Source organism: Alnus glutinosa, chromosome 14, assembly GCF_958979055.1.
Source record: "Alnus glutinosa chromosome 14, dhAlnGlut1.1, whole genome shotgun sequence".
NCBI classification, from domain to species: domain Eukaryota; kingdom Viridiplantae; phylum Streptophyta; class Magnoliopsida; order Fagales; family Betulaceae; genus Alnus; species Alnus glutinosa.
Genome location: NC_084899.1, coordinates 22,337,036 through 22,363,315, shown reverse-complemented (window position 1 = coordinate 22,363,315; position 26,280 = coordinate 22,337,036). Strand labels below are relative to the sequence as shown.

General features: G+C 37.0%; 3 protein-coding genes and 1 pseudogene across 3 annotated transcripts; 1 reads left to right on the top strand and 3 right to left on the bottom strand.

Moving 5' to 3' along the window:
• Window positions 1-581: 581 nt before the first annotated feature.
• On the bottom strand, window positions 582-8,712 carry LOC133856530 (uncharacterized). The gene is made up of 8 exons (XM_062291581.1): window positions 8,575-8,712; window positions 8,300-8,388; window positions 8,149-8,180; window positions 7,494-7,535; window positions 4,868-4,954; window positions 1,157-1,245; window positions 1,021-1,071; window positions 582-877 (listed from the first exon to the last, which is right to left on the bottom strand). Exons 2-8 carry the CDS (start codon window positions 8,371-8,373, stop codon window positions 854-856), a joined length of 399 nt encoding a protein of 132 aa, XP_062147565.1. The 5' UTR covers window positions 8,374-8,388; window positions 8,575-8,712; the 3' UTR covers window positions 582-853.
• An 87-nt stretch (window positions 8,713-8,799) lies between these two features.
• LOC133856529 (26S proteasome regulatory subunit 4 homolog A) lies at window positions 8,800-15,152 on the top strand. Its single transcript, XM_062291580.1, has 6 exons — window positions 8,800-9,368; window positions 11,351-11,596; window positions 13,312-13,481; window positions 13,551-13,767; window positions 13,888-14,028; window positions 14,892-15,152. The coding sequence occupies exons 1-6, from the start codon at window positions 8,886-8,888 to the stop codon at window positions 14,973-14,975; spliced, it is 1,341 nt and encodes a 446-aa protein (XP_062147564.1). The 5' UTR covers window positions 8,800-8,885; the 3' UTR covers window positions 14,976-15,152.
• Window positions 15,153-16,193: 1,041 nt separating this feature from the next.
• LOC133856825 (S-protein homolog 1-like) lies at window positions 16,194-16,601 on the bottom strand. Its single transcript, XM_062291866.1, has one exon. The coding sequence runs from the start codon at window positions 16,599-16,601 to the stop codon at window positions 16,194-16,196; it is 408 nt and encodes a 135-aa protein (XP_062147850.1).
• Window positions 16,602-18,785: 2,184 nt separating this feature from the next.
• Window positions 18,786-24,428, bottom strand: LOC133856824 (S-protein homolog 1-like; annotated as a pseudogene).
• Window positions 24,429-26,280: the final 1,852 nt, after the last annotated feature.

The window sequence follows — 26,280 nt, the reverse complement described above, 5'->3', positions numbered from 1 at the left end:
TGATTAGATTATCTTGGCCAAATGAGTGGTCTAACCACCCTCAACGGCTCTCTCTCTCTCTCCTTCTTTTCAAATGACATTTTCAAAATGACATGGCAAAATTAATTCATGCTAACTCAACGACATGCATGGATGTCAATGTTATTGGACATGACATAATTATCAGCCTACGCGTCATTGCTCACCATTAGAAAACCGAACTTAGGTAGTACTTTGATAATAATGCATACCTTAAAAGAGTTATTTGACGCATTTTAAACCCTAAGAAGTGATTTGATAGAAAGTCAAACCACATGACCCCTTAAAAAGAGTCCTACCATCGCTCTAAGAGCAAAATTTGCGACATGGAAAAGTAAGTAATTTCATCCTCTTGTCGGGGGTTGTGTTTGATCAAAGACCAACGTAAGATCCATATCCCCCAAAATCAGTGTTTTGGAAATGTCGGGGATGATGGAAACGCATTCTGGTATATCTCTCAACCAAATCAGCATTATATGACCTGAGCACAACTCTTATATCTCAGTTTTTCAATTGATTACCTTAAATTCTATGATTAGCAATGCTGCAGGCTGCAGCAGCCCTTACAGATAACCCCACAAAAAATTTACCACTGAAATTGTCTGTACATTAAGCATTGGAATTTAAAATGAAATTCTTAAACAGGCTCAAAATTGAAGGGCAATCAAAATATGTATCACATCAAAGAACTCCCAGAGACAAACTTGTGTGAAGCGCCCCGGTGGAGATGCAAGTGATGAGAGCTGCCAGCCAGATTAAAAGAGCTGATTTTGTGGGTATATTTAACTTCCTGAACCAAATGTTGTCTTCTTCCTCGAGCAACGACTGGTTGCAGTTACGGGTTGATATTAGATAGAATCTGGGAACAGTCAAAACCAAGTAATGCTTAAAGCCCTGGCAAATTCAGTTATCCTGATGCAATTGCGTGGAAACTCTAGTCTCATGAATGCTTATGGATGTTATAAGCGGAGTACACTTCAGTAGCAACAGATATGTCAATACCTTGTCGGTGAATATGCGAAACACCTCCACTCCCATAGCTTTCTCAAGTTCCTAATCAAGTAACAACAGATTTTAGCCGCCACTGTTTTACATGCTTGCTCAAGTAACAATTTAACTTGACGATTGAACTGCTTACATTCTGTACATCTGGGGAACTATCAATATTGCAGATGATTTTCTGCAGGTTTTCATCCTTCAAAGCATCATGAATTTCGCTGGAAGAAGCTGCACGAGGAAATGCAATGAATTTACATCTAGTGGGAATTGTCTTACCAGGCATGATTTCAAAAGTGGGGTTTGAATGCAGGATCTCACCCTCCACCCTATTCTTATGGAAGAATGAAAAGTCATTTGTACCCGAGCTTATTGGCACATACTAAAATTTTAAGCTGGATCACATTCAACAATATGTCAATATACCATGTGGCCTGGTTTCTGGGGTCATATGACTAAGGACAGTTTTTCTCCCACTTAGTCTATTAAATTGACATGTGCCCGGAATGCACGTAATTCTAATGTGCATTATGGGCAAATGTCAGTTTAACAAACTGAGTTGGAGAAACTTCCTCCAACTCTCTTATGACTAATTGTAGCCACCTGATTAGTTGATACAACGAAAGCATCATGACAAAAACTGAATAACAACAATCAAAACACATGCCAGTGATGCACACCACATTATGTTAATGAGAACAAAACTACCGACAGACATACTAACAAGATGCATACTGACTGAAACTAGCATAGCATAAATGGCCAAAGTTTTACAACTATGAAAGAGACACCCTGAAATACCAATAAAGAGAGCACCCTCTAGAGGCGATTGAATTTCAAAAGATATTCAGGGAAAAGTGAGGGCATAATGGGGGAGAGGAATGAGACAAATATATCTGATGACTGCAAAACATCACCACATTCAAAATGCATGACCCTAAGTGAGAACCAAGTGCCAAAGTTTTGCAGGTAGAATGATCCTATAGATATTTCAGGTCAGGTTTGGAGTAGCCTATCTGACTCTCCTTATTCACCTTTATAATTATTAATTCATTCTCAGAGTGGCTTTTTGCCCCCACAGTTTCCCCCTATGCCAAATTTGATCCAAAAAAGCATGCTATATAATGATATGTATCTCTTCATATTGTTGACTTACTGCTACCTGCCCATGGCAATCTCTTCATATTTGCATGTGCTTGTATCTTATACCTTTTATGACTTTGGCACTTAGTTTACATGGTCACAGTGGTATAAAGGCCAAGAATCTATAAAACGTCATAGGGCATGACAACGGCATCACAAAGAGAGGCAATACATGGGTAAAGGACAGCTATGCTCTCCAGATTGTCTATTTCAATTAAAACAGCTAGAACACAAACAAATATTGACCATTAAAACATAGGTGCTTGACAAGGTAACTTAGAATTTATTTATTTTTATAAAATACTATTTATTGACAAAAAAAGGGGGAAAAAATATACAAAGTTAATATCTAATGTTTAAGAGATCCAAAAATTCCAAGAAAGAGGAAGATGGGATACTATCAACAGCAACCATCCAATCACAAGAAAGACCTAACAGACATAAACTTAAGAATATTTCGAGATAATGCAATAACATAACTATTCACTGCACTCCAAATTGTCCAATAAGACAGAGGAACAGCCATCCAAAATCGTACTAATTCTATGCTGACCAAACGTGCATTTTCAACACTATTAAAAAATATGTCTTAGTTATTACCCACTGAACCCCAAAGAGAGAACAGTAGTGGCCAAACATATCTCTTGCAACAAAGCAATGCAACAAATGATGGTCAACTATCTTGCTACTAACTTTATACCGAACACAAGTGTTGTATGGCAGTCTAGTAGGTGCCCTGGTAAAGCAAATACTTTTTTATTTTAATTTTATAAGTAATCAAATTATCATAAAAAGTGTAATGTGGCTCCAGGTACACAGGAAGTATACAAGAAAAAGCACCTAGCTAGCTAAGATGGGGGAAAAAGAACAAGGAAATCATGATAACTAAGTTCCAAAGGGGAAACAAAAGCAGCAGTCCAAAGCTAAAGAGTATAGAATGAAAAAGACTCAAGCTCCTCCACCGTCTTCTTGCGATCCTCAAAATTCTTGTCATTCATTTCCCTCCAAAGGCACCACAAGAGGCAAGGGAGGCACCTGTTCCACACAACAGAACTCTGAGTGCTACCAACAATCTACCAGCAAGTGAGCAAGTCTAATACTCGGCTTGGCATAACCCAAGACATCTCAAAGCGATCGAAAAAAAATTCATAAGGCACAAGCAACCTCACAATGGACAAGAAGATGATCCACAGACTCTCAATTCCTCTTGCACAGACAACACCTATCAATCACAAGAGAAGCCACCACCCTAATGTAGTTGAAAATCTAAAAAGTTAACAAGATCTACAAGATTAGAGGAAGAAAAATTAGGAACAAACGCTACAACCCAATCTAAAAGAGATTTCAAGGAGGACTTTAATTATAGCACATTAGACTCGCAATCCTCAAATCGATGCCGGTTTCTTTCTCTCCAAATGCTCTATATTAGTAACATAGGGATGACTTTCCATATGACCTCTTTGGGTTGGCCCCCCTTGTGTCTTCCAACAATGAAGTAGCTCTAGGATATTGCTAGACATGACCCATGAGACTCCAAACAAGGTGAGAACCAAGTGCCAAATCTCGCTAGTTCTCACAATAGATGAGGAGGTGGTTAATGGTGTCCTAGCTCTTTTGCAAAGATAACGCTAATTAACAGGGCTAAGATCCGACCTCCTGAGATTATCAATCGTGAGGATATTGCCCAAAGCTGCTGTACAAGTGAAGAAAGCAATACAAGGAGGAGGCTTCACCCTCCAGAAACTCTTTACAAGGAAATAGACAAGACTCACCAGACTCTAGTGAAATGTATTAACTCTTCACATCAAACCCAAGATTACCTGAGGGGGTCCACAACTTTTTATCTGTCTCTTTTGGATGGGTTTTCTAAGAGTACAATATATTGAGGAATGCAACTAGGGACTGAACACAATACATAAAGAAACCCACGTAATAAAACATCATAAGAATGCAGACATCAGACACACCATTCATTGCTAACCTCTAGCAAGTTCTATTCTCTCCCTCACAGGTTCCATAGACCCGCCCAATGCAACATCATAAGAAAGTGGGCATCAAACATCCTATTCCTCTTTAACCCCCAAGTGGTATTATCTCCTTCACTATATCCTGATCTAAATAGAAATAAATCAAAAAGAGAAGCAACCGATTCCAACACCCAATGTTGAAACCATCTCACAAACTTGAGATTCTAGTGCAGAGTCCCCTTGAAATACCAAGGTATGAAGCAAACATGTGTACTTAAACAAATCAGGGAACAAGTTTCTTAAAGCAACCTCTCCACCAACATGTCATACGGAAAACGAACCAGCTATGATTGTCAATTTCAAACATAATATATGCTATAATAAGTTGCAACCTCCGATTACGCTTTTCTAAAGGTCCAACTATGATATCCTCTCACCAAATCAGAAGACCACTAACTCCATGTTTTCCCATTTACCTTTCATACCTCACTAACGATCTATGCATCAGCTAAGCCAATCCATCATCATTTCTCATACTTTAAAGATCTCAATATTGTCCGTCAACATTTGTATGACAAGATTCAAAACCCTGCTTATACTAGTATGAAATAAAAGCAAACTTCTGCTCAAGTACACATCTCCCCATAAGTGTATAAAAGAATACTCTAGGATTATATCCTGCTTTACTTATCAGAAAAAGAATACTCAAGGGTTATACCTCTGAGCCAGTTGAAAACCCATACCTATAGCCTCCAATTGCAACTTTTGCAGCACATCGCCTGGTTCTTCAACATTTAATGGTCTCTCTACATTTGACTCTGGAATCAGATCTGATGAACATGAAAAACCCAGAGTTGCTTAGAAAAAATGGAAATAAACAAAGTTAAATGATTAAAGTTCTGTGAGGAAATACGTTTGACATGAAAATTGTATTAAAAGAGCAATGCGATGTGAACAGAAGAATGCACAATCACCAATGCATTTCTGAGTTCCTCTAATCAGAAATGATTGCCAAAAGTCATACAGAAAACTAAAAACCATAAAGAAGCTTGAATACCAAGTGCGTGTAAATGATATATCTGCCACCTCATCTCATACACATGCAGCATCAACTTCATGTCTAGATTCATCAACACATCCAGATTCATTTGAAGACTAATTCAAACAATCTCTAACTAACGGATAACTTAGAGATAGGATATTCTGTATTTTTGAATTATATTTTCTGTTATACACTTTTGGATTTCAAACTTAGATAGGATTACATGTAGTCTAATCCTCTATATAAACTGTTCTGAACATCAATGAAATGATTTAAGTTCAAAACCTTTCATGATATCAGAGTCTTAATTGCTCACGCTACTTTTCGATCTCTGCCACATTATTTCCGCTCACTTCCTATCTTGTTATCCATGGCATCCAGTTCTGCCTCTCCTCCTTCATTTATTCCCCCTAACATTGGCCAATTGATGACCTTCAAATTGGAAGGACCCAACTACATCACATGGTCCAACCAAGTGATTCCTATTTTGAAGACAAACAACTTGATGGGTTTCATGGATAGTTTTGAGCCGTGCCCTCCCAAGTACGTTTTGGATGCTCAAAGGCAAGCTACTGCTACCCTCAGTCCAAATTTTCTGCTTTGGACTAAAAAAGATCAATTTGTTCTTTCTCGGCTTAATGCCTCTCTCTCGGAGAAAGTGATGTCTACCACTTTTGGTGTCACCAGTGCTAAGGAAGTCTGGGATTCACTTTCCAGCTGGTTTGCTTCTTATTCGAAGACCCGGATCTCTCATCTTCAGCGCCAACTTCAAAGTCTGCATCAAGGTTCCAAGTCTTGCACAGATTACCTTGAAACTGCCAAGCAATTTTCTGCCCTACTGGCCGCTGTTGGACAACCAGTAATTGATGATGCACTCATCGGTTACGTGGCTGGTGGACTTCATCCATCCTTCAACCCGGTTGTTACCTCTCTTTTTGTTGCTTCCCGCTACAAGTCACTAACGTTCAGTGAATTTCAGGATGAATTGCTCTCTTACAAGCTCCTGCTGGAAAGCCAAAATGCTGCCACCACAGCTGATTCTCACCATTTTGCCATGTTCTCCTCAAAGTCGAACACTCATCCTCAACACCGTAAGTCCAAGCCTTCTGGAAAACGTTGGAGTGGTCCCAAACCTATTGCCTCTTCACCCAAATTTCGCCCAGCAGCTTCCTCCTATCCTGCTCCGACCAGACCAGCATGTCAAATTTGTGGGAAATTCTCTCATCCGGTGTTGGACTGCGTCCATAGGATGGATCATGCCTTCCAAGGGGGTCATCCTCCTGCCCAGCTATCTGCCATGGTTGCTGACTCCAATTCAGCTCCTGCAAATGACCCTTGGTATGCTGACAGTGCTGCAAATCAGCATATCACTGCCAAACTGGAGAATCTATCCTTACAGCAGCCGTATTTAGGTTCTGAGGATGTAGCAGTGGGAAATGGTACAGGTTTGAGAATACAACACACTGGTTCTATGGTTTTTCACACTCCTCAATCCTCATTTCATCTCTCTAAAGTCTTACACTGTTCCCAAGCTTATGCTAATCTGCTCTCAATCAATCAATTTTGTCTTGACAATAATTGCTTCTTTATTCTCACTGGTTCTCAATATTTTGTTAAGGACAACCGCACGGGTCTAACCCTCCTAGAAGGTCGGAGTGAGGGTGGTCTCTACCCAATTCAGCTGAAATCGTTTTCTGTCAATAAGCAGCATGCCTTGACGGCTCGCTTAGGTGTCAAGACTTCTGCAGCTGTGTGGCAAAAGTTCAAAACATTTCAGTGCGGTGTGTATTTTCATGCCGATATCATGAAAGGAATAAAGAAGTACAAAACAATTGTTTCATTGCCTATATAAAACATTCATTTGATTTGAATAGTGAAGATGATGTTTAGTAATGCAAGGTGAGTATGAGACTGATTGAAATTCTAGAACTTGAAGTTCAAAACAATGCATTTGAAGAAAAAAATGAAAACGAAAGATAAATAAATATAAGTACATCATGAAAGGCGAACAAAGAAGGGGTTAATAACCAAAAGAATAAAAGAAAGTTTCCTCACAGAAAATAAAATTCTTCAATTTCACAAAAGCTTCCACAATTGAAAAGCCTATGAGCAAACTTTCTGTACAAGAAGAAGGGGGGAGAGAGAGGAGGAAGGGAATTCTCTTTGTATAACAAAGATACTGCATAATGATTTCTAATAGCCATCAACAAGAAGTTATCTATCTTAAGGAAATTAAAAGCAACTAGAAATTAAAGAGTACGCCACCTATTGAAACAGTTGAACAACATAAGTATATTAACATGAAATTAGACTAATTTAGTTCTTACTTGGTTTTTCCTCAGAAGGTACTGGCTTAGCACATGGGATTTCTGCACCATTCATATGAGCTTAAGTTAGTTCTCATCACCAAAACAAAAAACTTGTACCATTCTTTGTCAGTGGTTGTTTCATTTCGATAATTTATTAAGTCTCTTGAGCTTTACCGGGCAGCCTAGTAAAAGATATCCCTCTTTCCCCCTTCTGATTAATGGTATTACATGCTCAAATCTATATAGCCTCTCAACTCAGCGCTAATATAGTGCCGCGGTGTTGGAATTCAGAATTTTCTTCATTACTATTGGCGTGTGGGGGCATTTTATCATTGCATGCACACGATCACCAGAGTATCAAACAATGTAATATATTATTCCCTTATCCTTCTCTACTTCCACTTAGAGTTTACTATTCCCTTAACCATTTTTTTTCCCAGACAACCCAAGAGGCATCTCAATGATCCAATCGAAGCCATCAGATGGGATTTTCTAATAGGAACAAAGTGGAGTGAACCATATAAAAGTCTGAGACTAAGAGATACTGAATAAAAAAAAATCAGAAACCTCTAGTTTTGATGATTTTCTGCTGAGAAACCCCATGTCATTGTCATTCATTAAGAGATAAATAGTAGTAAAAAAAGAAAGAAAAGAAAGTGGCCTACTGGCCTACCTTTATGCTTCTTGAAACAGGCCAGTGAACAGCTGCAACCAGAAGAAACAAGAAAGAGCTCGTTATCAATGACATTTCAAATTCTTTTTCCAATAAAAAGAAAAAACAGCAACAACATCAACAGGATTTTTGGTTTCTTAGTTTGGCTTACTAAGGTGCCAGACATGAGGGACACTTGTACTTGGACTGTGCTTCCTTGCAGACTTGACACAGTCGAGGACCCATTTCACCGTTCCACTTCTACATATCAAAAAAAATCCTAAAGTAAACATTTTTCACCACAAAAGACAGATAATATCATGAAAATCAGTGTTTTTGCTAAAAAAACGAAATTTCCCTCGGGTTAAAAATACACAAAATATTCAAACAATAGGCTTTTCAAAAAATAAAAACCAAAATCACAGAGGGAGAAAGAGAGAGAGTTACAAATATAGCGGAGCTTGGACGTCCCTCTCCGCTCTGCTCTGGCCTCCAAGTTTCGCCAATTCAATCAATACACCTTCTAGAGACCAAAAAAAGCCGTCTGGTCTGTTAAGTCCCTTCGCCAAAACGCGGCGTTTTGAGTCTTTTTTCTTCATACATATGACGTGGCACAATCTTGACCGTCATCGCACATTGAGCTTCAGAATCTATATATATAACATACACTCTAACCAGTTGGATCTCAACGCCAACGCGCACACCCTTTAACCTCTCTCTCTCACGCTCTCTTCCTCGATCGAGCCGAACCAAAACCCATGGGTCAGGGAACTCCGGGGGGTCTGAACCGGCAGGGCCTACCGGGCGACCGCAAGCACGACGGCTCCGACAAGAAGGAGAAGAAGTTCGAGCCGGCGGCGCCGCCGGCCCGAGTGGGACGCAAGCAGCGCAAGCAGAAGGGCCCTGAAGCCGCGGCTCGGCTGCCGACCGTGACGCCGCTGACGAAGTGCAAACTCCGGCTGCTGAAGTTGGAGCGCGTGAAGGACTATCTGCTGATGGAGGAGGAGTTCGTGAGCAACCAGGAGCGCCTCAAGCCCCAGGAGGAGAAGGCCGAGGAGGACCGCTCCAAGGTCGACGATCTCAGAGGCTCGCCCATGAGCGTTGGGAATCTTGAGGAGCTCATCGATGAGAACCACGCCATCGTCTCGTCGTCCGTCGGACCCGAGTACTACGTCGGGATCTTGTCGTTTGTGGATAAGGACCAACTCGAGCCTGGCTGCGCGATCTTGATGCATAATAAGGTGAATCGTGTTTGTGTTCGTTTCTTTGGTTTTGAGTGTTTGGTTGCCGAGAAAGTGAAGGAAAATCAGTTTTTCTTTTTCTTTTTGGTTTTAGCTTATGGTAAAATCAATCCACTAAAGTTCGTAGAATAAAAACTCCTTTTGAAATCATAGTCATTCATTTTAAATTAAATGGTTCAGATTTTACCGTGACTCCACGTTTAGAAGATCTTGATTTTCCCTTCGTTCAAGATTAACCACTTAGTGTTTAGTGGGAAATGGTGAAGTGGCGAAATCTGAACCATTTAATTTAGAATTAATGGTTATGATTTCAAGAACTTGGCGCTGGAGTTACCAAAGAAGTAGAGCATCTTGATGCTATGTTTGTTTGTTTGTTTTAGAGTTTGAGTCTATGTTGTTTGTGTTTTTGGAAAGTGTAATTGGAATATTTTACCAACAAGAAAAGAAATTGTAGGTTGAGGTAATGTGGGTTAGGATTAGGGTTTGGAGTCTATGTGCATGCGCTTTCATTTTCTGTTTGATTTAATGAATAGGTTGTTATTGAGATTAGCTAATAATGAATAGGTTGTTATTGAGATTAGCTAAGAATGGTTAATTCTGATGTCGGAGTTTGGGAGTGTCAGGGTTCTTGAAGGGCAATTTTTGAAGGCTTGGCGGCCGATAGTTTTTGCATATGCGTGTAGGGTAGGGTACTATTTTGGGTTTTGAATTTACTGATAGTGTCTAATAATACAAAGGAAATCTCTTGATGGTTATTGGATGCCTATGGATCAGGTTGTTTGAGTGTTGACCTCCTCTGCCACTAGTGGAATATGTCAATTATTGGATCATGTGGATTAGTACACACCAAAATTTACATTCTTGATTCGATGTATATTAGTAGTTGATACATGTTATGAATCCAGATGCTGTAATTTATGGGCAACTGTTGAAACTGAGACATCCAGAGCCTCAAAAGTTTGAGACTTTTAGATTGATTTTAGGGTTAGAGTAGCTCTCTAAGCCTTGAACAGCTTACAGTTTCTGGCCAAGTTGGGTTTTATTTTTTATTATTATTTTTTATTACCAGGAATCTTTCCATTGGCACCGTTTTATCACTCTGGCATATAATTACATCTCTTCAATTTTTTATTGAAAAAAGGAAGGAGACATTTTGGTTGGCAATTGGGGAGTTTAATTGGGTCACTTTACCTTTGCTGCTTGGGTCAGCTTTGGGTTCCCAATTGTTTTTGGATAGTTTAACTTATCAACTGAAAAAAAATAAAAAACTCTGGGTAATTTAGTAGTTTGATGACATTTTGAATGTTTCTTAATATATTCATGTTAAAAAGTCTGTATCGAAAACCTGGGCCACTAAGGAATTGATGATTTTGGTTATCTAACTTATCTTGATCAATGTTTCTTTGGGAACTCACTTTGCATATATTTGACTAGAAACCTAAATACTTTGCATGCAAATTTACATTGGACAAAAAAGAAGTTTGATGGAGGTCTTTTTGGTTGTGACAAGAAGTTCTAGGTCATAATGAGAAAATCTTAAATTGCTTAAATATCTATAGGTTAGTGAAAATTTCATGCACACGCACAAAAGGGAAAGAAAAGAACAGTGAAGCCACAAACTGTCACTTCAGTGGTGACAAGTTTTATACTTCCAGTAACTTCTTCTTCTTTTATTTATTTATTTAAAAAAAAAAAGATTTTACCTATTATTGTTGCACATTTTGGTTTGCGCCTCTAGATATTTTGCCAAATATTGAGGTTTGAGCTCTCAGGAGATTGTTCAAGAATATGCTTTTACACGGCAAGCAAAGTTTGATGAATTGATCATTCCTCTTGTTGCTCTCTCTGTTGGCCCGAAAAAATGAAAAATTATTTGATTAATTGTGTCATTTCTTATCTGTATTTGTTTGCCTTGAAATAGTTATTTTGCTGCTAGATAAGTAAGAAATACTTTAACCTTACATTATCATTGTCCCTCTCAGGTTCTTTCTGTTGTTGGGCTTCTTCAAGATGAAGTTGATCCAATGGTGTCTGTAATGAAGGTTGAGAAGGCTCCACTAGAATCATATGCTGACATAGGTGGTTTAGATGCCCAGATACAGGAGATTAAAGAGGCAGTTGAGCTCCCTCTAACACATCCTGAACTATATGAAGACATTGGTATCAAGCCTCCTAAGGGGGTCATATTGTACGGAGAGCCTGGAACAGGCAAGACCTTGCTTGCCAAGGTGCGTATATGTGTTTCCTCTTGCTGAATGTAACTCTCTTTCCATATCAGTTTATAATCTGTTTCCTTCTCTTTATCTGTAATGTGGAATATGATCCAATATAACAGCATTAAAAATAGTAAAACACCTCTTGCTTGTAGAGATGGCATATGGAATATGAACTAATTGGTTTTTGTAGCATCCATTTTAGGAGTTTTCTTATGATTGTTCACATGGCTGGATTTTAATATTTGTCTCATGTCTCATTGAAGTAAATAATGTCTGGGAAATACTTATAAAAAAAAGAAAGTAAATAATGTCTGAGAAATGTGTTTGTTGTTGTCTGGGCTCTCTATATCTACAAACTCTTTGATCCTTGCTGTAGGTTTCAGCATCAATTAGCTGTGTTATTCTAAAGACATATGAACATGAATTCTGCTTTTCAACGGCCTAATACTGATTGTCTTATGGTACATATTCACTAACTAAAGCTAATCGTACTAGAATCTTTACAATCTGTTAATTCTTTTAGAAAGTGTAAAGTACGGTGTAGTGTTTTGGGTAATGCCACAAACCTGTCGTAGTTTCTCAGTTGAAAACCTGGGATGAACGATTTGAATAACTTATCTGAGAACTGTGAAGAAGAAATGCATAAAAGTAACTTTCCACTGTAAAAAATGCCAAATCTTTTAAGTTTTAACTGCATGGTTCAATGGATCCCTGTATTATTGAAATAGCCTGAATTTATAACATTTTTGTTAGAAGTGTTTTTTATTTTTTTATTTTTTATTTTAATTATTTTTAAAAAAATTCCTTGTCAAAGCTGCTTAGACTTGAATCATGATCCTTTTATTATCCATCTTCTCTTGGGTAAGCATGGGATTTAGTACCAAAAGAAGGGGGGAAAAGGAAAAGCAGAAAAGTTAGCTCTTTCCGTTTTATTTTATTTTAATATAATTTATTTATCCGGAAAAAAAAAAAACATAAATTATTTCTTTACGCCATAATGCTAAGTGCATGATGCATTGATTTTTCCCATAATATGTTACACTTTTATGAGGTTGAAGGAGAGATTTTGGATCCAGGCTAGAAGCAGTTCTGATATTCTGTTTTCAGGGTTTAACCACCTCTCCCTCCCTCCCTCCCTCCCTCCCATCCATCGAAAAGCCGAAATTTCCCTTCTTTTCCCCCTCTCAGTATTTCCCTCGTGTGTATGTGTGTTATGAAGCTTTTGCTTCATCTCTTTGTTGCCTCAGCAATGTCCCTTCTTGATATGTTTGGTAGTCCAGAAAACAATAAAATCATTAATATATAGTAGAATGCATTGTTTGATGATATTTCCTTACCATAAATGGTGAAAATCATTAATATTTGATGAAGACCGGATAACATGTTTGCATGCAAAGCATATGATAGGTGAACTTGGTGAGAGTGGAATTTTATATGCACTGGACATAAGTACAGGCACCTTATATGACAGCTTGGTTGGTATGATGCTCATATAGGACAATCGGAGTAAATATTTCAATCCGTTTTTCATTTTAAATATATGTTAGTATGTGTGCCTGAAATGGTTGCACTAGTGCAATTATGAGCATTCATTTGATCTGTTCCCCTGCATGGTAGCTCGCAATGGCATTTCTTGTAATGGATTACTGTTTTACCTCCATGCTTAGTTTGAATAGCTGCTTTGTTAAAGTAGTTTTAGCTTGTAAGCTTTTTCCTTCTGTTTTCAGGCCGTGGCAAACTCAACATCAGCAACTTTCTTGCGTGTCGTTGGTAGTGAATTGATTCAAAAATACTTGGGTGATGGTCCAAAATTGGTGAGGGAACTCTTCAGAGTAGCTGATGATCTCTCACCTTCAATTGTCTTCATTGATGAAATTGATGCAGTTGGTACGAAGAGGTAAGTTTATTAAATTAATGGGATAACAGTTTTCATGGTGTGTTTCTGATCAATATGCTGCCCTCACAGGTATGATGCCCACTCAGGTGGAGAACGTGAAATTCAAAGGACTATGTTGGAATTGCTTAACCAGTTGGATGGTTTTGATTCAAGAGGAGATGTGAAAGTGATTCTTGCAACCAACAGGATTGAAAGTCTTGACCCAGCCTTGCTTCGACCTGGCCGAATAGATAGAAAGATTGAATTCCCTCTTCCTGATATCAAGACGAGGAGGCGCATTTTCCAGGTACACTTGGTCGTGTGAAAGCTACACTTTGAATATCTTTTCGCTTATTCTTTCTGGTAATAGAATCTGCCATGTTTTCTTTGTTACGTGACTAACCAAATATCTATTTCTGGATTGCAGATACACACATCAAGGATGACACTGGCTGATGATGTCAACTTAGAAGAATTTGTTATGACCAAGGATGAGTTATCTGGAGCTGATATCAAGGCAATTTGTACTGAAGCTGGCTTGCTTGCTTTAAGGGAACGCCGTATGAAGGTGAATTATGCTTCAATTCTTTATATGATTTTTTGCTGACTTTTGGCCGATGATATTTTTTTTTCCCCTTATTGCCCTAGAGATATATGTTTTTTCAGACTGGAATATTGGTGCTTGCTCAGGAGTTTAATTGCATTAATTTATACATTCATTAGCTCCTTTCACTTATAACCAAGCATTTTGAGAGTGTCCTGTGTGCACATGATGCAAGTTGAGGGTGTCATGTTAGTAACTGGGGACGCGTGGCACCCCAACTTTCTTCTCGTGCGAACAAGTACAGAACACAAACTAAAGCCTTTGAGGATCTCATAACATTTTTCAGAAGTGAAGGTACTTTATCAAAAAAAAGAAAAAGAAAGTGATGGTGGTTGAGAGTTTACTTCTAACAGCCTTAATGAGTTATATGCAACATGGAATTCAAAGGGCCTCCGCCTTTCCATTGCTTGGATAGATTGAAAGGGAGAGCAGGGCAGGACAGGACAGGACGGAAGACTTTGATTTTTTCATGTTGTCAAAGAGTTGAAAATCTCCCTCTCAGAGGAACTTCGTAATGGGAGCTGTTGATTTTCTGTTTTACTGTGGAAGGGAAGATACATGCCAAATGAAACATAATAATGCATCGATAATTTAAAACTTAGATTCTGTCAGGTGTTAATTTAAAACTTGTGCTGTGCTGTTATCATTTTGTTTAAGGCAACTTAATTGCTTTAGTGTTAAGCTTACCATCCATGGAAAAAAAAAAAAAAGAGAGGTTGTATTCATGTTATTTTTAAGGTTATATGTAAATATATGCATGTTTTCTGGAGTTGTTAAATGAACAGGCTGGCTTAACCTAATGTTCAACTTCTAATTATGTGCTTCAGGTAACACATACGGATGTCAAGAAGGCAAAGGAGAAGGTGATGTTCAAAAAGAAAGAAGGGGTGCCAGAAGGACTCTACATGTGAAGAGATCATCCTGCATGTGCTTCAATGTATTTATTATGCTTGTATTTTTTATTTGAAACTTATTTTGATTTGTAGTCTCCATGTTTGAGTTTCTATACATATATATTGAGCCCAGACGATCAACATCCATTTTCAGAGATTGAGGTTCTCATTTAAGTGCTTCATTTTGATTTTAAATTGTTAATGATTCAGAGTTGGTGCTCATCAAATAACCTTCAGAAAATGATAATTTATCTCGAATATGATTCGGTCTTTTCATCCCATACGTTGAGAAGTAGAGAAATATCAATGCTGTTATTGCTGTCAAATTAAATTACTTAGAATCAATGACATTTGTAAAAACAAATTGGCCTCTATCCTCTAGCCATTGTCCAATATGAAGTTTAACTCTCTGTATTGAATTTTCACCGTGAACAATGAATGTCCTGATGGAGGGAGGAGTAGAGGGATAACCGGGAGGAAGATTTTTGTTTTCCTTGTCTCTTCAAAAGTGGCGTGACTTTTAAAATTACCATTGAATTTAGAATGAATCATTATTGAATTTTGATATAATGATAATTTTAATACTCTTATCATCTTTTGAGGGATAAGAGAGGGTTAAAAGTCTTCATTCTAGCATTATTCGGAAAGAAGTAAGGAGTTTAAAGGCACGAGCAATTCTTAAAGTTTTGGTGTCCATTTTTTGAGGCTTTTAAAATCATCATTAGGTCAAATTAAGCTTAATAGTGATTTTGAAAACAATATTTTTTTTTTTTTTTAAGGGGCATAAAAAGGACATAAAAGGTAGACTAATAGCACTAGTCTAAAGGCTGCTAATTGTGTCACTTTTAGTATGTCAAGTTTAGGAGTAAACTTTTTGTTTTTTTGTAAAAAATATTAAAAAAAAAAGAAGAGAAAAAGAAATAGAAAAAACTAATATATTTAATACATTTATTGTTTAAGCAGTGAATTTATAGCTCCAAAACCTCATTTTAAATGACTGAGTCCCCATTAGGGAGATGTTACTCCATGTGGCAAAGGCACTCTTTACAACTTTAACAAGGAAATTAATGCATACTTGTGCAAAGATGAAAGAAGAAGAAAAGTAGAGATCGAATTTGAGAGGATCGGATGGAGATCTAGAGTGAAGAAAACAATGGGAGAAAGACATGCAGACTATGTAGTGCTTAATCTTGATCTTATTTATTGGAGATCAAACTTCAACAAAAGCTGTGTTTGTCATGGCTCCCAGTTATAATAGAAGTGATATTCATTATGCTCAGAATTGTACAAGTAAATCCCATCCTCCTGAGCCTTCCAGCGGCAGTCAGAATTGCCACAATCCTTAACCAGAAAATCGTCATTAACCCAAAACACATTGAAGCTACGATGTCCGCCCACCCACCACATGTTGCAGAAGTAGAGTGTGGTGCCGAAATAGTTGACTCGAAAGTGCCATTGGAACTCTCCATTGACAGGGACCAGTTGGAGGCCAAGATCATCGTCTTTGGACTGGCAATGGGTTTGCAGCGTCTGATTCTTGAACCCATTCATGACGTGAACGGAGAACTTGTTCATGGCTGAGTTGCAAATTAATGCCCCAGTACTCATGCACAGAGCCAAGACAAGTAAGAGGGAAGGACTCATTTTCTGTGCCTTCAATATTTCAATTGCTTACCAATTACCTACCCTTTATATAGCCAAACAAGTTAACAACTCTTCATTGTACAAGTTAACATGTGGAGATCAGGACAATAATTTTATTTACTACACTTCTGTATAACAAATCTGTTCCTTAATTATCCTTTGAATAATATGGTATTTTATTCAATAATTTCCCATACTTTACATTTTACACATACACATGTCCATATAATAGACAAAATATTATTAAAAACGTTTGAACAATAAAGACAGAAAAGGAAAGTCATTAATTAAGATGGATTGTGAGATGATTTGGTTCTAGCTTTCATGACATACTCTATTGAATTTAAGAGGCATGTATAAAGATGTAATTACCTAAACGTAAATGAATGTTTGTAAATCTCATATATTGCTCTTTGCTCTATTTAATCTCTTTAAACTTTCATCGTTTTTACAATTATTCTCTTAAAGTTAAAAAACTATCAATTTAGTTTACCAAACTTTAAAAAGTTTATAATGTCACTTCTTCTGTTAGGGTTTGTAGTTAAATCATACGGAATATAGGTGAAATGTTGTCCATTATACTCATGTATTTAAAAATTATTCTTCATTTTTTTTTTTTTTTTTTTTTTTTTTTTTTTTTTTTTTTTTTAAAATGGACACTCGACTTGCATTGTGGGCCAGCTTGACAACAAATTATTTCATTTTTTTTTTAAAAAATAAAATTAAACAGAGATATTTTGGTGTCCTCTGTTAGGATTTTGACATAACAATTTGTTTTAAAGTTTGATACACAAAATTGAGATTTTTTGAACTTTAGGAGGGTGACTGCAAAAGAGATGAAAGTTCATAGGATTAAATGAAGTTCCCCATTTTCCTATGTTACAACAAAGAGAAATGCATGTTCTTTAGTAGTTTATCATACGACTGCCATACAATTAGATTCTAGATGTCCACTACCAGCAGTGAATCAGTGATCTTTCTTTTCATATATATATTTTTTAGCTCCCTTGCATTCTCGATTATCATGAAATGACATGAAATGCATTCGCGTTATTGCAGATCAATAATTTATGAATTTTAAAATCAAGAATTTATGAAAAACAGTTATCGGCTAATAACCACAGAATCGATCGATTGTTGTTATATTAACCTAGCGGTTGCGGTTATTTAAAAATGAATAACCACCTAAACCGGTTGCATACCACTAGTTTGAAGGGGGAATATATATATATATATGTACTTTTGCCAAATATTATAAAGGAGAAATATTTTGAATTTTAAGAATGCTATATTATATTTTCAGCCTAAGAAGCTGGAGGATTAATTCTCTTTCGTTAATTTGTAGATTATGATAACTTTAATTGTTTTAGAGCACCAAAGTTATTGTGTATTCTCTTTTTATTAAGTATATTGACAAATGATTAATATTCATTAAAAACAAGTACATTGACCCATGAATAATTTTCTTTTTCTCTATATACAACTTAGATCTCCCTGATTTTCTTGAACATATAAATTTTGAGCCAGTTGTATGCTATGAGTCTAAGAGTATGTTTGGACTGCGTTGAAAAATAAAGCTTTTAAAGCCAAAAGGAGCTTTTTAGCAAAAAAATTACTTCATTTTTAAGCACTCTTTTGTCAAAAATGCGTTTTGACCATTTTTAATTTTTCAGAGGAAAGAAAATAGAAGAACTCTTGAAGTTTTTTACAAAACATGCTAAATTTTTATTTGATACAGGTTTTTAGGTACTAAAAGAATTTTTAAACTCTCTAACATAATTCTAAACAAATTCTTAAAAAACCTCATGCATTCGATCTCATGTGTGAACGAGATCTCAACCATTGATAGACATATATAATTCATCTCTTTTTATAGTTGCCATGATGAAAAGTTGTACGTTTATGATAGATCACTATTGGATTTTGATCCAATGGTGATTTTAAAAGCCACATCAATTTTGGGGTAACAAAAAGAAGACAAGAGGGTGATATGTAGCATTACTCTTCTTTTATAACAAAGCAACATACTACACCCTATATATATATAGAGAGAGAGAGAGAGGTGTAAGAAAATATCTAATACATAATTAACGTAAAAATAGAGATATTACAATAATATGCAATAATTACCATGATTAAGGGAGAATATTAAGCAAATACAATAGAAATTAATATTTATGAGATTTAAAGGCTTTCCCATTTGTGAAGAAGCTCATCACGTTTTTGTGGAATGTTTCGTAAGTAAATTCCATCTTCTCTTGCTGTCCAAATACAATCACTGGAGTCGCATTTATCGGCAAGAGAATAATCATTTGTTGGCCAAAACACGTTGAATGTTGCATGACGGCCACCCTTGTCTGTGCGCATGTTGCACCAGAAAAGCGTCGTCCCCCAGTAGTTTGTTCTGAAGCCCCAAGAGAATTCCGACCCGACCGGAACTTCTTGCCTGCCCAAGTCATTGTCTTTGGACTTGCAATGAAGGAACAACTTTTGTCCGCCGCTCAGTTTGTTAAAAATGCGAACGTGCCATATTTGCAATGGATTTCCCCCGAGGAAATCTTGAGATGAGGGGTGAATATTGGCTAACGCCAAAACAAGTAAGAAAAGAATTAAGCCCGGCTTCTGAGTTTTCGTTGCTTTTAAAATCATCATTGCACGGACGGACGGGCTTGAAAAGAGAGTACGTAAAGAAGAAATTATTATTTTCCTTTTGTTTTTGCTTTTGTTTTTGAATAAGGGGTATATAAAGAACAAAATTCAGTGATGTACTGATTTCTGGTTGGTGGGAATTTCCTTTCTTGTTTTGGAGGTTAGTGAGGTTTTTAGTTCCCTTTTTGGGTTCCCACAAATTATAGGACGTAATGACATATAAACAATATGGTTGGTTTAGTTTAGCAACCACTCATCAACTGAAAAAATGTGGGGTTTGAAAACAGCGATCATAAAACACATGTAATGGAAATTAAAGTCATTTTTATTCTTATGAGAAAGCATAGCATACCCCAAGATCAACAACTTATAAACAGAAAAAAAATAAAAAAAAATAAAGAAAAAGAAAAAAAGAAAACAAAAAGTGCTTGTTAATTATTTAGTACACTAAAATATTATAAGATCGATTGTCATATAATTAGAATGATGTGACACTAAAAATTCATTTTTTTAATAAACGTTATATAATTGTCATACAAATGTTGATTTAATGGCCGTTTTTCACTGCCACGTTATCTCAATTGTATGACAGTTTATAGCATTACTTTATATATATATGTAAAGATAGTTTTTATAGATGGGAGAAGTCCAGTCAATCTGAAAGTTTTCGATCATTTTCCATACTCCTAAATTAAAGACATTTGGGACTTTGTTTGTCTTAATTTAAAGGAGAATGAGAGGAACGAAAAACCAAAATTAAAATGAAAATAAAGAAAAGATAAAAAGAAGACTGCCCAGTGAAAAGAAAATTTGTTTTCATTTTATTTTGTTACAATATTTAGCTACATTTTCCATACTTTTAATTTAAAGGCAGATCGAATTAAGGCCTTTGGGAATTTTTTTTGAAAGAAATCAATCGAGCGAACTTTATATTAGAAAAACATCTTAAAGTACAACACTCAATAGGGATAATTTCAAAAATACAGTGAGGGGCTTCCTCAAGAAGGCCTTGCTCTTCACTAAGGACTAATGCTTCCTTTGCAAGCTGGTAAATAGTGCCATTAAGGTTTCGCTTGCTATGATTGACCTTCAACTCATAAATACATTTCAAAACCCCTCCTGTATTGTCTATTAAATGGCCATATCGGCTCCAATTTCTATGATCTTTTTGCAATGCCTGTACTATTTGATCGAAGAGCATCACCTTCTAGTATCATCTTGTAAAATCTCAGTTATCAACTGAAAGTTACTGTTTGTAATGCTGCCATGCATTGCTTTTGTGACATCAAATGCAATGATGTGATCTTTTTGGTGGTGACAATGTGGCCAAGACCTCCCCAATGTCATCTCTGATTCTAACTCCAAAGCCCATCCTCTCTTTTTGTTTATCCACAGCTACATCTCGGCCAGTTGACCTTGACAAACCTAGGCATAGGGGCTTGCCATCGGAGTTCCCTATTATCCACTGCTTTATCAGAATATTGCCGAGAGTTTGCACTTCAAAAAGCCTCTGCTGATTTTGATGGTTGGCTTACCATAGTGGTGAGAGGGCTAAGTGGTTTTCCATGGACCACTGCCTTACGTTGTAACCACAAGTTCCTAGCCACAACCTTCGTGAGCTCCACATGATCAATATTGTCCAAATGCCAATGACATCTTTTTTAGATAATACTACCGCATATACTCCGTATAGCTTCGTCAGCCAGACACCCCCACAACATATGCCCCGTAGTCTCCGCCTCTACTCTCTACATAGGGAACATAAAAGATCCTTAGTAATTTTTTGCCGGAAGAGATTTGTTTTGGTGGGCAAAGCATTATGACAGACCCTTGCATGTGATAGGATCATTCCGTGATATTTGCCTTGCAGAAAAGAAGGTTGCCATCAGTAAAAAAACAAATGATTAAGTCGCACCATGCCTCTTGCCACAGGGACATTCGTGATCTTTCGGTTTCTATCAACCTTTTGTAACATAGCACTAAGAGCCTCAATAAATGAATAAATAAGAGGACAAAGGATTCCCTTGCCGAGTACCACAAGTTGGAAGAATGTGGCCATGAGGTTCCCCATTAATCGTTCAGAACTGCGTACGAAATTGAGTTGATGCACTTCATAATTAAGCGGATCCACCTGCTCTAGATCTCGAAGCCTAATATGTTCATTGCCCATTCAAGAAAGCTCTATTCAACTCGATTATATGCATTACTCATATCAGTTTGAGAGTCATAAATCCCTTTTTTTCCCTTCATATTTGCATCCATGGTATGTAGGGTTTCATAAGCGGCTAAAATATTGTCAGTTATGTGTCTGCCTGCTACGAACATACTTTGATCAGGGGAAATAATATAGGGAAGAATGCTTGTGAGTCCATACGCTAGGAATTTAGACACAATTTTGTAAATATCGTTCATAAACTGATAGTTTTAAAATCCATAACTTGCACCAATTGTTTTTTCTTGGGGATAAGCTCAATGTTTGTGTCATTGATGGTTTTTCAGGGATCTTGCTTAATTTAAGCAGAAAAGGACATCTTGACATTCCCCCTCACCAATCAACAGCCAAAATTTCAGATAGAAGGATGGAGCAAAACCATCCGGTCCTGAAGACTTGAATGGTGATACCATGATCTGCAAGCTAGTTAGCAACACAGACCTCTGGCCTCCTTTGTGAATTTCAGAGCAAGTTGCTCACTCATCTTTGGGATATTTTTTTATTTTGTCTTTATAATGTCATTTTAATTTATTACTTTGTTTATGTTTAACAATATTTTGTTACATCATTTTAATTTCTGAATCTCTCTCTCACTCTCACTTTCACGCAACAACCACTCCATCTCCATCACGTCACTGTGATCTTTTCTTTTCTTTACAACTCTTCACCGATCTCTCCTCAGACTCCACTCTCCATGAAATTTGTGATTTAATCATAGAATAATTTGTCAATTTAATTAGGAATTTTGCATCTCATTGTGGTGCGCGCAACTTCCATTATTATTATTATTATTATTATTTTTTCAATTATGGATTGATGGTTGTTCCTGATCATACGTGTTCTTAAAATTTAGTTTTTGGTGCTTTCTTAGAATCTATTTAGCAGATCATTTGCTAATTACCTTCGAATTAAATCAGTATCAACGTGAAAAACTGGCTTCAAAGTAGCTAGGATTAATGCACTAGCTAGATGGAGAGTGCTCTTTAATTTGTTGTTTTCTGTATCAAGATTTGAAAGTCAGATATATATATATACCTAACGAGACAAAAAACTATATATGTGTTAAGGTGGCTTCCTCTCATGAAGCCACAGAGGCTCCATCACATGCAGCCTTAGTGGCTGCCTGCTCTCATGCAGCCACAGCAGCTTCAGTTCATGTAGCCTCGGTGCATGGCTGGTTCCAAGGATGCCACATCACCTATTCTACCATACAATGATTCTGAAATATTAAACACTGCATTGCATGAAAATCCTGCCACAAGAATGCCTCCAGCTCATGAGGATTCTGCTGTAATATTTTCCAGTCCTGCTGCCGCAAGTCTTGGTAAACTTCCATCAATAGCCAAGCCAGCTGCAAGAATTGACAAGCTACCATTCATGGACAAGTCGGTTGCTAAGATTATGGGATTGAAATCAAATCAGAATTCTGGACAACATATTCCTGCCTTATATGCAGATATGTGCTGCTCTTTTCCTTAGAAGATGATGCGTGCCCCTCATGCTCAAGACTTCCCATAGATAATTATGTGTGTGACGCAAGTGTACAATTCTGATTTGATTTTCATGATACTTTCCATCTTACCAACATTTATTTTATGTATAGTAGATTCTTTTCTTATTGTACAAAATCTTTCCAACTTTGTACTTCTCAGTATACGACTATAAATAAATTAAAATGCCTATGTTTGAGTTTTGGTTAAGTTGACCAAAACCATTCTTCTAATTGTTTTTCAATATGGATGCTCCCAAAACAATATCTATAGAAATTGCTCTCCAGTCGTAAGAATAGACTGTCCAACAACCTGAATAGTTCCAATATATAGTTAATGAGAGAATCGCCATCAACCCAAAACATATCGAAGATACGTACCCATTTTTGCAATAGTTAATGATGATCGATCTTCGGCATTAATTTAGTACATGCATGTCCAAATGCCGATTGTTAGAACAAATTCTGGTATGGTAGTTGCTGAACCCTCAGAAAGCGTGTATCTATCCTACAAAATTAAAAGCTGCGTCGGGGGAACCCGACAATTCCACTTCGATGCTTTTGTTAGTACGTATTATCTTAAGTGCATATCACTCTTAATCACAATGAGCAATTCAATCTATTTACCTGTTTAGTTGTGAGGTATTTATATATGGAATGTTGAGGGTGGTCCTGTTTTTCCATTGGACCACGTGCTAGATCCAGAGCGTTTGTTGGCTACTTGGATCATAAGATTGTCGTACATACTCCACGTTCGTTGCCAAGTCGGTCTTTAATAGGTTTGAGATCGTGGAGTCGTGGTTCGTGCTCCAGATCGATCGTGGGAGCACCTTTCGTAATGATATATAGTTACCATGTGATCGTGGGATATCCTTCGTGGTTACCATAAGGTCAGTTTTTAACCATCCTTGATTTGTATGCAGAGTCGGCAAATTACCGACTCTAGACATGACAGCTTCGGCAATTTGCTATTGGTCTTAATGGGCCAAGATGTTGGCCCATTGGGCAGAATCGGTATTATTCCGAAACACTGATCAGTTAAGTTCAAAATACCCATTTCTGCATAAACTCATCACGGTTTTTTGGGATTTTTCGCAAGTAAATTCCATCAACTTTTGCAATCCAAATGCAAGTGCATGCATTAGACCGAATGCAATTGCACCTATAAGCAAGCCAATCAGATGCTGTGAAAAACACTTCGACACCTGCAATATGATCAGTCCTGTCCTTTTGCATGTCGCACCATTAAAACGTTGTCTCCGACAAGTTTGTTGTGAAACTCCAAGTGAATTCCGCCCCGACCCCAACATGGGCCACGCCGATTTCAAAGTAGTCTTTGGACTTGCAATCAAGGGACAACCTATATCCACTGCGCAATCTATTTGCTTTAGCAGTATTCAAACGTGAGGTTTGAAAAATAGTAATTTCAAAATATGATTAATGAATACATGACTTTTAAAAACGCAAAAAAAGAAAAAAGAAAAAAGAATAATTAATATATATATATATATATATATATAGGCAAGCTATTAAACAATCTAATAGCTAGAGAGGTCGTTATACAATTGTAGCATATTGTAGCATGATATGTCATTCTCTTTTTATTGTGTCAAAAAGATTGTAAACTCAAGTGCAGGTTATCACAAGTTAGGAGAGCAGGGTCGGAGTCAGAAAGTATTTTGAGTAAGGACCAACCCGCGTGCCAAGGCATGTAGTCGATCAAGCCAACTTTTGATAAGGTCGTGACCCTCTTACCCCGGCCCGCACCCCTAGCGCACCCATTATAGCCTAGAGGCCCTATGGGCTGGAACCCATGGCTTAAATATGGTAAACAAATATTTCAAAAAAAAAAAAAAAAAAAAGGGTAAACGAATTAAGAAGAAGGAAAAGATTTGGGTTTGGGAGTAATTGAGAGGCAAATCTATAGGTTCAATTCCTAGTTTCGGACATTATTTAATTAGATCATCCACTCGTTGTCACGATGAGTCATCTTGGGGTTGCTTGGCCTCGTCACAATTAATCACTAAAACATGTAGTTCCAATAATTTAAATAAATAAATAAAAATCACTAAAACATGTACAGCTGGAAGCCTCTTTCCCTCTCACGGGTCGCTCTTCACAAACCCCAACCGATTGTCCCTCCCCTCGACCCCTCCAATAGGACACCGCCACACCAGATCCAGCCCACGCTGTACGTTTTCATACACACACAAACAACCACCACCACCACTACGTACACAATGCATTGCCCCAACGACAACGACAACTGCTTCAGAGGTAGTAAAGCGACAAGAAGACAGTCAGACACCGAAACCGCCCCTCAGGTTCTCGACCCTTAAATCTTAGACTTGGAAGAAATTAAATATATAGGTTTTTTTTTTTTTTTTTCAAGAAATTGTTGGGGGGAGGGGCATCGCCCTACGGTCCCCCCTCCTCTGTCCCTGATCGCAAGTAATAAATTCTCGGTAAGACTAATGTCGATTCACAAAAAATGGTAGACACTAAAGTAAAATTCTATTATTGTGCAGATAAAAATGAGTTTTTTGTTGTTTTTCCACTAAAAAGTGGAGCAATGGAGTGACATATAAAATAAAATAAAATAAAATAATTAAAATGGAGTAAAGAAAAAATTAGGATTCCGTTTTCACCAATTGATTTGAGGTAAATCTCTAAACCTAGATTTTTCTTGTATTTGGTTAATTTCTTGGCCAGGTTTATATTTAATCTTTCAAATTTCTTTAGAACTTTTACTTGTTTGAAAGTGCAAAGCTTGAGTAAAGTTAATTCGGGTTAGAATTTTGTGGACCGAAACTTCAGATCTTTTCGTTAATCAATGTATGACTAAGAGTACCTTAAATTTTCCTGAGTTCTGTTTTATTGGAGAGTACTCTTTGTGGTGAACCCTAAATTTTTGTCATATTTTTCCATAAAAAATTAATTAAATGAAAGACTTGTCCATCATCATTCTGAATGTCAATTAATTAAAAAAACTTACAATTACGTGTATCCAAATCCCCGTCACCATGTTATATATATATATATATATGCATGTGTAATTATGTTAAAAAAAATGTTAGAAGGGAAAAATTAAAGAGAGGGTGGAAATGATTGGCGAAAGATGAACTTGAGTTGCGCGCGTATGCGGCATGGTGACATGAATATATATATATATATATATATGTGACACGTTTTCATCTGCTTGAAATGGAGAAGATGACAACTACTGAGAAAGTCTTCCATTAAAAGAGCTTGATGAAAGCTATACGATGGAATAATTTATTTGTCACAAATCTAAAATTCAGACCTTGCTCTAATTGTCAAAATTAGAA